Source organism: Heteronotia binoei, chromosome 10 (genome assembly GCF_032191835.1).
Source record: "Heteronotia binoei isolate CCM8104 ecotype False Entrance Well chromosome 10, APGP_CSIRO_Hbin_v1, whole genome shotgun sequence".
Taxonomy (NCBI): Eukaryota; Metazoa; Chordata; class Lepidosauria; order Squamata; family Gekkonidae; genus Heteronotia; species Heteronotia binoei.
Window position 1 is genome coordinate 13,768,542 of NC_083232.1, and position 16,430 is coordinate 13,784,971.

The 16,430-nt window shown below is 45.6% G+C and overlaps 1 protein-coding gene and 1 non-coding gene across 2 annotated transcripts in view; both read right to left on the bottom strand.

Annotated features, from left to right (window-relative positions):
• TTC21A (tetratricopeptide repeat domain 21A) overlaps positions 1-16,430 on the bottom strand; it is a 68,131-nt gene that overhangs the window by 23,490 nt on the left and 28,211 nt on the right. The window contains exons 13-19 of the mRNA XM_060248295.1: positions 14,799-14,956; positions 12,891-13,103; positions 11,723-11,961; positions 7,873-7,945; positions 6,340-6,450; positions 2,857-2,995; positions 130-239 (exon numbers count right to left, since the gene is read on the bottom strand). Coding sequence (XP_060104278.1) covers positions 130-239; positions 2,857-2,995; positions 6,340-6,450; positions 7,873-7,945; positions 11,723-11,961; positions 12,891-13,103; positions 14,799-14,956 — 1,043 coding nt within the window. The remainder of the gene's footprint in view (positions 1-129; positions 240-2,856; positions 2,996-6,339; positions 6,451-7,872; positions 7,946-11,722; positions 11,962-12,890; positions 13,104-14,798; positions 14,957-16,430) is intronic.
• Positions 15,877-15,949, bottom strand: TRNAT-CGU (transfer RNA threonine (anticodon CGU)). The gene has a single exon. It is a non-coding gene; the product is annotated as a tRNA-Thr (tRNA).

Genomic DNA, 16,430 nt, shown 5'->3' on the forward strand with positions numbered 1-16,430 from the left:
TGAATTTCCTGCATTGTGCAGGAGGTTGGACTAGATGATCCTGGAGGTTCCTTCCAACCCTACAATGCTAACTGACTGGAAACCACCTCTAGCAGGCCATGAAACCTGCATAACTTTCAACATGTTTACCTTGTTCAAAGTTTCCAGAACGCTCTTTCCATATAAGCCACACGACATATAAACCTTGGCTAATAACATGAGGTTCTTGACATCCTTCATCATCGAGGGCACATCATCAACTGGAAGATTAAAAGAAAAAACGTCATTACCCAAATCAAGGGGTTTAGACCGGGGGTGGCCAAACTCGCTTAACATAAGAGCTACATAGAATAAACGTCAGATGTTGGAGAGCTGCAAGACGTGAACAAATCTTACACACGTCTTTATTAAAACTCTTAATACTTTCTTTGTACAGAAAGATAAAATACACATGTATGCACTTTGCAGCACAACTATGCGAATCATTATGCATCTCTCTTTGCCTTGATAGCAAGGTTAGTAAATACCGTTCCAACAAACGGTATAAAGGCAAGGGGGAACCCTGCGCTGCCCACTTTAATTCTGTCCCTCCTTCCAGTAGCTTCTTGGCTCTTGTGCTGTCTTTCCCTGCTCTAGGTCATCGAGTGACCTCTGTGCTGGAGAAGAAGAGCTTGCAAGCCTGCCTATTTTCCTCTCTTTTCCACGGTGGAAATAGTCAGTGGGTCAGTGCTCAGAGGCTGACTGAGGTCCCCATGCTAAGCAGGCTTACTTTAGAATAAGCCTGCATCAAGTCCCTCCTTGACCTCTGGGAGCCACACAATACATGTGAAAGAGCCACTTGTGGCTTCCGAGCTGCAGTCTGGCCACCCCAGTTTAGACCAAGGGTCTCTAGTGTGGTGCCTATGGGCGCCATGGTGCCTTTCCCATTGCCTATCAAGTGCATTTGGAAAGTGGCCAGAGCCAGGTGGGACTTTTGCCCAGCAGGTCTTCTGATTGGCCGCTGGAGATCTGATTGGCTGTGCAGATTTTTCAGAATGTTGCCTTGTCAGCGGCTGCCCCCACAGTCCAAGGACCTTCACTGAAAGGAAGCTGCGCCAGCCATTTTGTGGCTGTGCCCACCACGCTGTGCCATAATTCTCAAAGTGCCTGCCAGTTCAAAAAGGTTGAAGGCTCCTGGTTTAGACACTACAAAATGCAGGTCTAGAGCCTTTCCGCCATGCCCTGAAACATCATCGTGGTCCCCACTACTCCCTTCACTTTAAAACAGAACAATCTATCCCGATCAAGAGATCTGGAGAACTCAGGATTGCCAGCCTCCTGGCAAGTAGACAATATACAACCACGCGGTTATAGCGACCAGATAACGAAACGATGATATGAAAATATAACAAGAAACAAAAATTAGGAGTCCCGACGCGCAGGGGGTCGACTTGACATTCCTGCTTCGTTCACGCTTCATTGGAAACACTCGGCGTCCCTATGAATTCCTTATTTTGCAGTCACTGAATGTTGCGTGAATACCTATATATTGGTTTTGGTCTGAACTGGGCTGTTGAAATTAACTTGCATGGAGCACCCTTTGCGTGAAGCGTGAACGAAGCAGGAATTTGAAGTCGACCCCCTGCGCATCGGGACTCCTAATTTTTGTTTCTTGTTATATTTTCATAATATCGTTTCGTTATCTGGTTGCTATAACCGCACGGTTGTATATTGTCTGCAGTCTGCGAGTGGCCTCTCTCCTTGTTTCCCAGCCTGCCTCCAGGGCCTGGAGATCTCCCAGAATTCTAACTGACCTCCAGGCTACAGGGGTCATTTCTCCAGGAGCGAATGGCGGCTCTGGAGGGCGGACCCCATCGCATTCTACCCTGCCAAGGTTCTTCCCCAGGATCTATCTCCAAAACTCCAGGAATTTCCCAAACCAGAGCTGGCAACCCTAACAGAACTCTATACTGCTTTTGTAATGTTAGTGTTCATTCTAAGAAAAGGTATTCTGTCGCTTTTAAAAAAGAAGTCTGCAAATCAGCTCGGCTTCTTGCAATCATGTAAAATGCTTTGTGAGGAGAAGATTTATCGAATGTCTGCTCATGCAAAGCAGCCAATAGGGATTTCCCTGCGCAGCAGTGTTAGAATCATAAACCTGGAAGGGATCTCCAGGGTCATCTAGGCCAGGGGTGTCAAGCTCATTTGTTACGAGGGCCGAATCTGACATCAATGAGACATTGTCTAGCCAGGCCATGGGTGTCATAAAATGGAATGCCCAGGTAGCAGAGAGATAAACTTTATCAAGGGAACAGCCAAACGCAATTAAAGATTTTTTTTTTAAAAAAAAACTTAAAATAAACCATGCTTAAAACGTTAGCGCTCGTTGGTCTTAAAGGTGCTTTCTTTGTATCTCTCCTGTGCGATCCAGGGAACCGGGCGAAGAAAGCTCCGGCTCTTTCCTTCCTTCCCCAGGGGACGAGGAGGAGGAGGAGCCCCAGCCAATAGAAGGAAGAGAGGCTTGGCTCACTAGCCCAGCTGTGCAATTGAGAGAGCCTGGCAAAGCAAGCTCTGCCTCCCTCCCCTTTCTCCCCAAGGGAGGAGCTTCAGCCAATGGAGAAAATAGAGGCTTTGCTCTATAGCTCCTGTGCGATTGAGCAAGCCTGGCAAAGCGAGTTGAGATGCAGAAGGAAGAAAGAGAGAGGGAGAAGGAAGCAGACAAGAGCCGGCTGCTTGGGGGCTTGATTCAGCCTCTGGGCCACATGTTTGACACCCCTGATAGTGCAACCTCCTGCTCAATGCAGGATCAGCCTAGGGCTACTTTGCAAGTTGACTATTTTGCATTCGTCTATCTTAAGACGAAGTGAACACTCCCATTAAAGAGTCCAGAAACGTTACCAGGGTCATGGTCCAGGGCTTGGTTTAGAACCTTCTCGGCCTTGCCGAACTTCTTCATCTTCAAGAGGAGATTAGCCAGATCGTGGCACAAGAAGTCCTGCTCACTCATCTTGAGAGCAACGTCATAGTAATTGATAGCCTGTCACAAATCAATACGTTTCAACACGTTAATGAGCAAAGGAAACACATGCTTCCGGGACACAATAAATTAACAGGATCATGGCAGTTTTTCAAGCTTTCCAATATAAAGATACTTCCTGCAAAGAGATAACCAGGGCTTTTTTGTAGCAGGAACTCCTTAGAATATTAGGCCACATCCTCCTGATGTAGTCAATCCTCCAAGAGCTTACAGCAGGCCCTGTATGAAGAGCCCTGTAATCTCCAGGAGGATTGGCTGCATCAGGGGTGTGTGGCCTAATAGGCAAAGGAGGTCCTGCTAGAATTCCTTACAGGGCTCTTCGTACAGGGCCTACTGGAAGCTCCAGGAGGATTGGCTACATCAGGGGTGTGGCCTAATATGCAAAGGAGGTCCTGCTAGAATTCCTTACAGGGCTCTTAGTACAGGGCCTGCTGGAAGCTCCAGGAGGATTGGCTGCATCAGGGGTGTGTGGCCTAATATGCAAAGGAGTTTCTGCTACAACAAAAAGCCCTGGAGATATACCAAGCTGGGGAGAAGGCGCAGCTGGAATCTTCTTCCTGGCAGGATGTTTTATGGAAGGTCTATATAGGGTAGGGGGTGCCCAACCTTTTTGAGCCTGACATGCAGGGGTGGAATTCTATCAGGAGCTCTTTTGCATATTAGGCCACACACCCCTGTTGCAGCCAATCCTCAAGAGCTTACAAGGCTCTTTTTTGTAAGCTCTTGGAGGATTGGCTACGTTAGGGGTGTGTGGCCTAATATGCAAAGGAGCTCCTGCTAGAATTTCACTACTGCTGACATGGGTGGTGGGCGTGACCACAAAATAGCTGCTACAGGAGGTAGAATCTGTGACGGACTGAGAAACAGGCTTGCAGCAATTGGCTGGAACGTTGCCCAAGCAACGAAAAAGTATCATTTTGAGGTTTGCTCAGCAGAAATTCACCTCAAGATTTTTAGTCTTAGTCAGGGGGTCTTCGAGAGAAGTCTTCAGAATACCAGTCTGAAGTGAAGACAGTGGGCTTAGGCCGAGCAGTTGTAAAACCAACTGGACGAGGGGCTGATAGCAGCCAGAGTGGCTGGGCTCCTTGTGGGAGACAGAGCTAAGTGGACTCTGTCTGGAAGAGGGAGTTTTCAAGTGGTTTGAAACTCTCTGAGGGAGATTCTGCCAGCGCATCAGGCAATCTCCAAGTACAAACTAGATCACACAAATACACACTGAGGTGAGAACTGGATTCTGGTGGTCAGCAGGGTTATCCAAGACTCAGACCAGAGGACTAGCTGTGGGGCTGAGACGCATCGGTATTGAGGGGTACAAGTCCTGGAAGATAGCTAGTGTGAAAGGGTCTGTGAGGGAGAATACTGACATCAGTCAGGAGTTCTCTATGCGTGTGTGAAGAGTGATTGAAATTTGTTATTTATATGATTTGGCACTGCTGAAGTTAGGGCTAAAATAACTGTAAGTAACAGCATTCTGAGTGCCCAGAAGGCACAGCCTGTGTGAAATAGAGTCCAGTGGGATTCTGAAACCTGGTTTATTGTTTATTTCAAAGATCTTCTGCCAAAGTTGTGTTATATTTTACCTCAGCCTGATTAGTCTCTACTCTCTGTACTTGATTCATTCTGCCATTCACCTGCCTGCCAACTGATTCTGTGTATTTGATTAGTTCCAATCAACATTATTTCATCCCTCTCCCTTGCCTTTTGTTACCTAATAAATATTTTGTGGTTTTTTTACTTTAAAACTGTCTGGTGCCAATTATTAATAGTTCTGACAGGATTTCTGGGAATGTTACTGAGGAAAGGTGATCGGGGAGAAATTTGAAGTGGTCGCCTCCCGAGTAAAGCTCTGACCAGGTTCCTCACAGAGCCCATCCTCAAATGGCTGCTGCAGAAGATAGAGCTGCACACAGAGAGGAAGCCAAAGTGCAGGTAAGAAGAGGGGTGAGAGAGAACACAAAAGCAGAGTGTGCTTTTAGCTGCCACTGAAACAATGCTATTTCAATCTGCATAGACAGCTGCATCTTCAGTGGCAAATCATACATCCTGGTAGTCCCACCCACTTTCTCAAAACACTTGGTGGGGACCCAGAAAGGTGGTGGTGGGTACCAGTAGCATCCACAGGCACTGCATTGGGGACTCCTGATACAGAAGAGATCATTCAAACATGCATCTCCAATCTATAGTCTGGAAGATACTGTCCAGTGAAAGATGTAGCTTACAATTTTCCTGCTGGGGTAGCTTATCTCTGTTTGGTTTGTTTTCATCCTGAGTGGTCTCCTCTTGAACGAAGGGACATGGGCCTCGCTTGGCACTTGTAGCTCCGGAGCCAAGTAGGCCAGGCCTCTGAGCACGGGGTTTTTCCGCAATCTCATTTTCCTTGCTTGTAAATTCCTGTTTTCTTCAGGGATTTCCCCACCCCCTGTTCTGCATGTGTTTTGCTCCCTCTAGTGGTTGATTTGATATCATATCCATACATGTCCAGATTTAAACTGTAGATCAGGGCTGGCCAAACTTGCTTAACGTAAGAGCCACATGGAATAAATGTCAGATGTTTGAGAAAAGGAAGGAAGGAAGGAAGGAAGGAAGGAAGGAAGGAAGGAAGGAAGGAAGGAAGGAAGGAAGGAAGGAAGGAAGGAAGGAAGGAAGGAAGGAAGGAAGGAAGGAAGGAAGGAAGGAAAATATATGAGGAGAGGTAGAGAGAAAGCAACTTTAACTTTAAATGCATTCTCCAAGCTGACTGAAGGGGCCCTGGGGGCTTGGAGAAGTCATCTGCTTTCTTTTGAGAGACGCACAATATGTGTGAAAGAGTCACATGTGGCTCCCAAGCCGCAGTTTGGCTACCCCTGCTGTAGGTTTTTATGCTAGGCATAATCCTGTTGGTGTAGTAGTTAAGTGTGCGGACTCTTATCTGGGAGAACGAGGTTTGATTCCCCACTCCTCCACTTGCATCTGCTGGAATGGCCTTGGGTTAGCCATAGCTCTGGCAGAGGTTGTCCTTGAAAGGGCAGCTGCTGTGAGAGTCCTCTCAGCCCCACTCACCTCACAGGGTGTCTGTTGTGGGGGAGGAAGATAAAGGAGATTGTGAGCCGCTCTGAGTGGAGGGCGGAATATAAATCCAATGTCGTCGTTGTTATACTGACTCGACCACTATTGGGAGCCCAACACATGAGGAACAGAACATGCTCCACCTCCAATTAAAAAAAAGGAACTTACAAGTGAGGAATATGAGATTGTGGAAAAGCTCATAGATTGGCCAAGGCTCTGTTCCTTGGAGAGATCTAGAAAAGGGTGTGTTGCACGTTTCTGACTAATACTCCGTGGGGCAAAATGTTCTGTTTCTCAACCTTGTAGTACTGATGGGTGTTCACATAGGCCTGCCCAATTTTCCGTGCCACAGTTGCGTCCAAGGGATTTTTCTTCTGAGCTGCTTCATAAACTTCCAAAGCTTTCTCGGGCTACAAGAAGTGACAGAAACATGGCAGTTATTTCACCAGGCAATATCTCGTGAATACTTATGTGTCGCTTCAGCTCTGTCCTCTAGATTTCAGGTTAGTTCCGGACTTCTAAAACCCTAATCCTATTTGCATTGCTTATTGGATATTTTTGTCAACTGTATATTGACTCACTCGATGTAATCCCTGTGAGATAGATGGAGTCAAAATAATGCAGATGAATAAATAAATATGTATCCCAGTCAGAAGGTGGGACTGGAATATAAGGCTCAGAGATCTCCACCATTCCTACTTGTATCGGACGAAGGCAGCATTGATACTTGAAAGCTTATACCCTTTGTTGGTCTCTAAGGTGTTAATGGGCTCAGATCTTGCTCCTAAACTATGTAGCGATAACAATAACAGTTATACATACACCCAGACAACACAAACGCTGGCCGTAACGACATCAACTACACCATCTCAGACTCACTCACTTGCTCATCTTCTAAAATTGCATATGCCATTAAATGCCAACAATGCCCTTCATAGAGCAAACAGGTCAATCCCTACACCAAAGTAGGAATGGACACAAATCTGACATCAAGAATCACAAAATTAAGAAACCTGAAGGAGAACATTTCAGCCTCCCAGGACACTCAGTGGGGGATCTCAAAGTAGCTGTTTTATTGCAAAGGAATTTCAAAAATGGGAGACTGCGGAACTACAAGTTATTACAGCACTCAGGACAATGGAACCCACGGGGCTTAACAGAGATATCGGGCTCAGTCACCCAGTTCTCACATCTGTTTGTTAACTCTTTTTATTATCTGTATGCTAATTTGCTGCTATTTGCAGGTTTTACCAACTGCTTTAATCCAATCTTAGCTATACTTAAAGTTACTTATTTATCTTGACTCCAATACATAAGCAACTTAAAGTTACTTATGTATCTTGACACCTCGGGAGGTGGTGGGCTCTCCTTCCTTGAAGGTTTTTCAACAGAGGCTAGAGGGCCATCTGACAGCTATGAAGATCCTATGAATTTCGGGGGAGGTATTTCTGAGTTTCCTGCATTGTGCAGGAGGTTGGACTAGATGACCCTGGAGGTCCCTTCCAACTCTATGATTCTATGAATTAGCTCTTTTTGGCAACTGTCTCCGCCCCATATTTAATGGTCGGACAAGTCTGTTGCAATGTATCTGAAGAAGTGTGTGAGCACACAAAAGCTTATACCCAGTATTAAACTTTGTTGGTTTTGAAGGTGCCACCTTTGCTCAATAGTGAAAACAAACATTTACATCGCACTTTCACAGTATTTTAAAGTGCTTCCGTTCATATGAAAACTGGCTTTAAATCCAGCATTTTATTTTAACGACACAGTTTGCATTTTATCTTAAACGACTCTAGTTTCATCAGGGAAAAAAATTATCTTTTTGTACCAACCTCCTGAATATTCATATAAGCATCGCCCAAGAGGAGGCTTGTATGCGGGCTTGGGACATTTTCACACAGCTCACTATACCAAAAGAGGAATGCCATTAAGAAACAAGGTCCAGCATAAATCACTTATGTTTAGAAATCAACGCACTAGATTAGCATGGCTATTTTAACGGCTTCGGTCCCTACAATTAATATAATAACGGGGAGAAAAGACACCCTGAACCTCTTCCAACCAATACTCCCTCTACAGCAGAAGTGGTCAAACTGTGGCTTGGGAGTCAAATGTGTCTCTTCCACACATATTGTGTGGCTCTTCCTTGTGGAATCAACTCCCAGAGGAGGTGCGGGCCCTGCGGAACCTTGATCAGTTCCGCAGGGCCTGCAAGACCACCCTTTTCAAACAGGCATTCATGAACGGCTGACCAAGTCCACAAGAAACATCAAAATGGTCCAGTCTGGAGATCGGCCATCATTCACAAACTGACAGGCATAGCGTCGATTAATAACGGTACTGTCAGATCTAACTTAATGTTTTTAGACTTAGTAACTATTTTAACTAATGTATTAATCGGTTTGGGGTTAATTTAATGTTTTGTTAAATGTATTGTTGTTTTGCTGTTGTTAGCCGCCCTGAGCCTGCTTGGCGGGGGAGGGCGGGATATAAATAAAATTTTACTTTACTTTTACTTTACTTACTTTACTCTTGAAACCCCCCCCACCCACACCATTGGCCAACTCTTTAAATCACTTCTCCAAGCCAAGCCAGCCGGTGGCTTGGAAAATGCATTTAAAGTTAAAGTTGCTTTCTTTACACCTCTCCCTCCCCATCTATTTTCCTTCCTTCCTTCTCTCAAACATCTGATGTTCATGTCTTGTGGCTCTTGAACATCTGATGTTTATTCTATGTGGCTCTTACATCACACAAGTTTAGCCCCCCCCTGCTCTACATTGTGAAGTCTTTTGTGCAAAAATTCTACTTTGTGAGCTACTGGCATTAAAGCTGTGAGCTACTGCATAAATGATTGTGCTCTGGGGCCATTTTTCCTGAGCTAAGACAAAAAGGTGTGAGCCGGAGACTAAAAAACTGTGAGCTAGCTCACGCTCACTCAGTCTGGAGGGAACACTGCTCCCAAGCAAGCAAGGAGACAAGCAAGAGCAGATCAGCTTGGTTTAACTGAATATGGATCATTTCCCCTCCACTTCCCTTCCTTGGTGTGTCATCTAAACTCGCAAGTCTTCGGGCAAGGTCTATCTCACTTTATTGATGTGAGCCCCCCGGGAGACAAATTGACCAGAAAGCGGGATAAATAAGTTAAAAAACAAAGAAGTGATCAATCAAGATGCGCTGAGCAGAGATTGATGAAGTGTTCTGAGAGCCACAAGGCGGACGTGAAAGTCAAAAAGGGACCTGTCTTACTCTTTTCTGGTCCAGAAAAAAGTCTTGCAAGTTTGCAAGAGGAGTCTGCTGTACGTAGAGCGGACCAGCTGGTCCCCAAGAAATCTTCTCTGATTCTTGGAGCGGTGTTGTGCTTTTAAAAACCACTTCTGTTTGTATAATGATTAATATGGTAACACATAACCATTCATGCAGCATTTTAAAAAAACAGGCAGGGGCAAGACATGCCGATTTTCTGGCACAGAAGCCTGCCAGTCAAATTATGAAGATGAAAAGGATGGTTTTTCTACAGCCTTCATTTTACAGGAAACATGCTGGAAATAAACCTGTGTGATTATCAAATCAACCACTAGATGGAGCGAAACACATGTGGAACAAGAAACACGCCCCCTCCTCCCAAACAAAAGAAACAGTAACTTTCTGGCAGGTAAAATGAGAATGTGGAAGAGCTCGAAGGCAGAGAGATGCACTGTAGGTTTCCTTTCTCTGTTGCATCTGCCGCCACCTTCTTGCTGTCCAAAGATTAAGGTCAAACTAGATACCGCTGAGGAGATGCAGGACCTGTTATGATCCAGGAGTCCCAGTTTCCCTCTAAGCTGAGTTAGTGTGAGCTAGCTCACAGTTCTTTAGCCTCCGGCTCACACATTTATGCCTTAGCTCAGGAAAAATGACCCCCAAGAGCAAACTAATTTATGCAGTAGCCAAATTGCTCGCTCACAATAATACCAGAATCTTTGCTCACAAGACTCCACAGCTTAGAGGGACTATTGCCCAGGACCTGTTGGGTTTTGCAGATGTCATCCTTCAGTTGTGAAAGAGTCAAGCTGTTGTTTTTGTAGGCTGATGTTAGCTAGTTAGCTTGGAACCAATTAGATGTATACAGGGGTGGAATTCTAGCAGGAGCTCCTTTGCATATTAGACCACACACCCCTGATGCAGCCAATCCTCCAAGAGTTTACAAAAAAGAGCCATAAGCTCTTGGAGGATTGTCCACATCAGGGGTGTGTGGCCTAATATGCAAAGGAGCTCCTGCTAGAATTCCACCCCTGGATGTATAGTAGAATCTCCCAACCAGAAAGAGGGAGGTCTTATTCTTAATGTGACTTTACATTTGACTGCTGGCTAATCAATATATTGGTGTATATATGCTAGTTGGCACATACACGAGGGGTGGAGCTTCAGGGGGAAACTTACTTTCCTTTGTTCTCACCAGAGACAAGATAAGCTTGAATAGAAGAGGACAAGATGGAGTTACAATGTTCCCTCTAAGCCGTGGAGTCTTGTGAGCAAAAATTCTACTTTGTGAGCTACTGGCATTAAAGTTGTGAGCCACTGCATCAGTTAGTGTGCTTTGGGGTCATCCTTCCTGACATAAGACAAAAATGTGTGAGCCGGAGGCCAAAACTCTGTGAGCTAGCTCACACAAACTCAACTCAGTTGGTTACAACTAGAAAGGAAAGGCAGACTGTTATTGTTTTTCTTCCCATTTTCTTTTTAGTAAACTTCTTCTTAGAAGCTGATCACATGCATGTCTGTGGATGCTTTGTTTCTGCTGCGCTTTCTGCACTCTGCCAAATATATCCAGTATGGCCCCATGAGGTCTTCAAGGCGAGAGAGGAAAAGAGGTGGTTTGCAATTGCCTGCCTCTACAACGCAACCCTGGACTTCCCCGGGGGTCTCCCATCCAAAGACTAGCCAGGGCCCCGCCTTGCTCAGCTTCCAAAACTCTGACAAGATGCAGGTTAGCCTGAGCCATCCAGGCCAGGGCAAAATAACACACTGAACGAATGCAAAAATCAAGGACAGAAGAAAAGCCCTGTTGGATCAGACCAATGGTCCATCTCGCCCAACGCAGCTTAGCTTCTGAGATCTCATGAGATCAGGCCATCCGGGCCATCCGGGTCAGGGCTAGCTGGTTACATCCTTATAATTACATCCTTATAAAAGTAGAGAGGGACAGTTTGGTTAAGTGGACTCTTATCTGGGAGAACCGGGTTTGATTCCCCACTCCTCCACTTGCAGCTGCTGGAATGGCCTTGGGTCAGCCATAGCTCTGGCAGAGGCTGTCCTTGAAAGGGCAGCTGCTGTGAGAGCCCTCTCAGCCCCACCCACCTCACAGGGTGTCTGTTGTGGGGGAAGAAGATAAAGGAGATTGTAAGCCGCTCTGAGACTCTGATTCAGAGAGAAGGGCGGGGCATAAATCTGCGGTCTTCTTCTTCTAGAAGTCATGACCAAAACTAAAAAAGGAGTATCTGCAACTCCCATATTAGTTCTAGAGCAGAGATACACAAGGGCCTATTATTCAACTAGCGATACATTTTAATGCCTATAATATATTTCTGACATATTTTTGAAATGACCCTTCCTCTTAATTTTCTCGATTTCTCCCTGCCCCTAAAGCAAAACGCAAACCAAGAGCGCTTGTAAAAACCAAGAGGAACTTTCAAACAGGATTACCAATAGCATCCAATGTACAGTCTCTTATCCTTTCGGATCTGGAGGTAAATCTGAGCCATCTTTTCTTTCACTTCAATGTAATATGGCTGGTTTGGTGTGATATTCCTCAGCAACGTTAAGGCTAAATCCACTTCCCCTTTACTGAGAGCCAAATCTGCATTAGCGACAGTGATACGGATTTTCTCTGGTGTCCCACTAAATTCGTTGATGGTGTCTTGCATAACCTTAGTGGCTTCATGCTGGAATTAAAAAAAAAACACCAAAATTATGGCGCACGGTTCAGCAGTGCCGGCCACAAGGGTCTCGTTTCTTTTCTAAATTGACACTTTGGACTTTTCCTCATGGTTTTTTTCATCGGTTCTGTCCCACATGCTACTTTGGTTTATCCTCTGTTTTCCACACACACTTTTGTGCCTTTAATTTTCACATCTCTCCCTCCCACTGCTGTTTCCCTCCCCCCACCCCGCTGTTTAGAGACCAGTTTTACTCCGGTATTTTTCTGGAAGCCTATTCTGAATTGGCTTTTCCCTAGCGTGTAGCGTTTCGGTTTTCTTTTGTCTTGCCCACTCCAACCCATTTTTCCATTCTTGGAATGTCATCACCATTAAACCAGCCCCCCCCGCCCCCCACCACCAAGGCAGTGATTTCTATTTTTTTTTCTTTAAAAGGATCCAAAATATTAATATAACATCATAGTGTTGTAATGATACTTTAAGCCAGTTCTCTGAATTCCCAGCTTTTGTCTCGTCCACTCCAACCCACTTTTCCATTCTTGGAATGTCATCCCCATTAAACCAGTCCCTCCCCCCCCCAAGGCAGTGATTTCTATTTTTTTTTCTTTAAAAGGCTCCAAGATATTAATATAACATTGTAGTGTTACTTTAAGCAAGTTCTCTAAATTCCCAGCTTTCATTAAAAAAATCCCCAAACTCTCACCTCTTTCCTTGTAGAGGGGAAAAAGACATATATCTGCAAGGGAAGGAGCTAGAGAATTGCTTTTGAAAAAAAAAATGAAAGCTGGGAATTCAAACAACCTGTTTAAACTATCATTGCAGCATTACTTAAAGCGTTATATCAGTATTGTAGGGCCTCCTTTTGTCCCCAAAAAGGTATTTTATTTAGAAATAAAGATTATGTACGGATAGAGATTATATCCAGAACTACTTACCAATTCCCCATTAAGACGAAGAGCTTCAGCCAGTTCCAGGTAGATGGAAACTCGTTCACTTGTGGTTATAAGGGGTCCCGTGCCTCTTTTGGCTTCCCCTTTCATTTGGGGCAAGCCGAGAAGCATTTTTAAGACTTTAATGGCTTCGGGATAGTCCCCAGCTTTGTTCAGCGCCTGGGCCCGGATGAAGTGGTACATCGGATGATCACGAAGCTGGCAAAGATATTGAAGCTGGTGCAATTAAGGCAAACCAATGACAGGCTCCTTTTGAAAACAGTGGGTTTATAAATCCTCAGGCCTTTTTATTTTTTTGGTACAAAAAAGCCCAGCAGGAGCTCATTTGCATATTAGGCCACACCTCTGGCATCACCATCGTTTCACATGGGGGGGGGTTCATAGGAAAAGCCCAGCAGGAATTCACTTGCATATTAGGCCACACCCCCCAACACCAAGCCAGCTGGAACTGCATTCCTGTGCATTCCTGCTCAAAAAAAGCGCTGTAATGCTTCAAGGAGGAGTGGCAGTGAATTCAATGTGTTAATCACCTTTTTTGGTGAAGAAGCACTTCCTCTTTTCCATTCCAACCTACTGCTCAGCATAATTTTTGCATGGTCTCTGCCTTTTGGGGATTCGAATCCTTATGGCCCACTGATGTCTTTGAAATTTACAAAACAAAAATGTATCTTCGGGATCTTGAAGAAGAAGAATTGCAGATTTATACCCCGCCCTTCTCTCTGAATCAGAGACAATCTCCTTTGTCTTCTTCCCCCACACTGCGAGGTGGGCGGGGCTGAGAGGGCTTTCACTAAAGCTGCCCTTTCAAGAGCTATAGGTAACCAAGAGAATCACAGAAAAATGGAGCGGGAAGTAGGCACAAGTCTCTGTGAAAAGCCAGCCTCAAAAGTAATTACAAATAGTACAAGTGATTTATAAATAAATATATATAAAGTAATAATATAGAGTGAAATCAATCATAAAGCAAACAATGACCTCACCCGCACTCAAGTTTCTCAATAAACGAATCAACGCTGAGAGAGTCCAGAAATGCAGTTCAGGTTGTGGTGAAGGTAGGTTCTTCTAAGGAGTCCAGCGCTCCAAGGTCTCTTCACCAATATTTCAGTAAGATAATTCAGTGAAGCAAGGCAGAACATGACAGGGCCGTACTTGATCGCCTGTTTCACTACAAGGCTTCTACAAGCTTCTAAGAACATTAATACATTTTACAAAGGAGCAGAGCTTCAGAATTCTTTAGCAACAAGGCTGAGAGAGCTCTCACAGAAGCTGCCCTTTCAAGGACAACCTCTGCCAGAGCTACGGCTGACCCAAGGCCATTCCAGCAGCTGCAAGTGGAGGACTGGGGAATTAAACTGGGTTTTCCCAGATGAGAACCCACACACTTAACCACTACACCAAACTGGCTCAGGTTTATGGTTCAGTCCTTGGAGGTGTGCACAAGGGCTCAATTCTTAGTACGGGCTTTCCTGCATTCTCATTTTCCTCACTTGTAAGGGGGGGGGGTTGTCTGTTCCAGACATGTTTTGCTCCCTCTAGTTGCTGATTCAATATTACACTAGTTTATGTCCACCGCAAAAGCCTGCAGTTTCAATCTGCAAAGAGATAGGCCTGACATAAACTGATGTAATATTGTTTTGACCACTAGAGGGAGCAAAACATGTGGGATGGAACACGCCCCCCCCTCCACACACATAAGAAATAGGAACTTGCAAGCCAAGAAAATGAGAATGCAGAAATGTCCTAGGAGAGGTGCTCTCAATGTTACTTTTCCATGTCCTGCTCTTTGCACATGTGCAGGTCAACAAGGGAACTCCTTGTGGGTAAGCCATTCAGCTGTTTACTCTCACGTTGGTCTACTTTTTAAAAAATGTTTTATTCAGGGAAGTTATTCACCTGGAAGTTATGGCTGACCCCGGTTTCCAGCGAATGGGCACATTCTTTAATGTTTCTCTGGGTGAGGTAGATCTGGGCCATAAGAAGATTGGCATCTATCGATGCAGGATCCAGCTCCAAGCAGCGCTGGAGGGTGCCCTGTGCGGTTTTGACTTCTCCTGCAAAAGAGCCAAGCATGTTATTTTGCTCTTGATATTCTATTTCCTTACAGGCTGAAATGCCTGGTCCTCGCTCCACAAGCCATGGAGCTTGCTAACAGAATGGCGTTCTGCTCCCTAACTACCCCCTGGCTTTGTTACGTTGGAGAAAGATGCAATGTTTTGAGAGTTGTGGAAACTGCCTTGCCATTTTTGTTTCTGCTCTACCTTTTTGCTTCTCTCAGCATCAGCTCTGAAAAACGGCTTTGCGCATTGGCGCCGTGCATCAATTTTCACCAGAGAAAATAATGTCTTATGGAAATCAAAGGGACTGATGGCAAGTTCAGGCAGACACTCAGGGCCGGATTAACAATCAGGCCAAGTAGGCACTGGCCTATGGGCCCCCACGCCTTTAGGGACCCTGGGCCGGCTCTCCCCTCCCGGGTTTCCCCTACTTGCAGCCCTCCCGGCCTGCATGCGCAGCCAGCAATTGAGCTGCTCTTTGTCCGACTTGCCTGGTGCGGCTGTTGCTGGCATCATCTCCAAGCTGCCACTCTCTGCCTCTCCCCCACAGCTTTGTCAAAGGGGCTCTCGAGAAGGTGCCTGCAGGCTACAGCAGGAGCCACAGGCGGTGGGGCAGCTACTCCAACTCTGAGATAATGTGGACATATGGACATATGAAGCTGCCTTCTACTGAGTCAGACTCTCGGTCCATCAAAGTCAGTCTTGCCTACTCAGACTGGCAGCGGCTCTCCAGGGTCTTAGCTGAGGTTTTCCACCCCTACTTGCCTGGACCCTTTTTAGTTGGAGATGCTGGGGATTGAACCTGGGACCTTCTGCTTACCAAGCAGATGCTCTACCACTGAGCCACAGCCCCATTCATGGCTCTCTAGGGTCTCAAGCTGAGGTTTTTCAACCTATTTGCCTGGACCCTTTTTAGTTGGAGATGCTGGGGATTGAACCTGGGACCTTCTGCTTACGAAGCAGAAGCTCTACCACTGAGCCACCATCTCTTCCTAAAAGAGAGTCATATGTACATATATGAACATATGAAGCTGCCTTCTACTGAATCAGACCCTCGGTCCATCAAAGTCAGTCTTGTCTACTCTGACTGGCAGCGGCTCTCCAGGGTCTGAAGCTGAGGTTTTTCACACCTATTTGCCTGGACCCTTTTTTTGGAGATGCCAGGGATTGAACCTGGGACCTTCTGCTCACCAAGCAGATGCTCTACCACTGAGCCACCGTCCCTGTGAGGGGGTCGAGATTTTGATTGCCTAGGGGCCTCCACAGGGTTTAATCCAGCCCTGCAGCCACTGGCCACTTTTTATCTCCTGTTCTGGAGTTGGAACTCAAGCTGTTTTTCAAAACAGAAAGTCCAGACCTGTGGCAGTCAGCAGGAGTCAGAATAACAAAAGTGTTTTGTTGACACCTCGAATAGCCAACATATTCATTGCGGCAGAAGTTCTTGTGAGCCAGATTTAGTTAGATGCTCTCT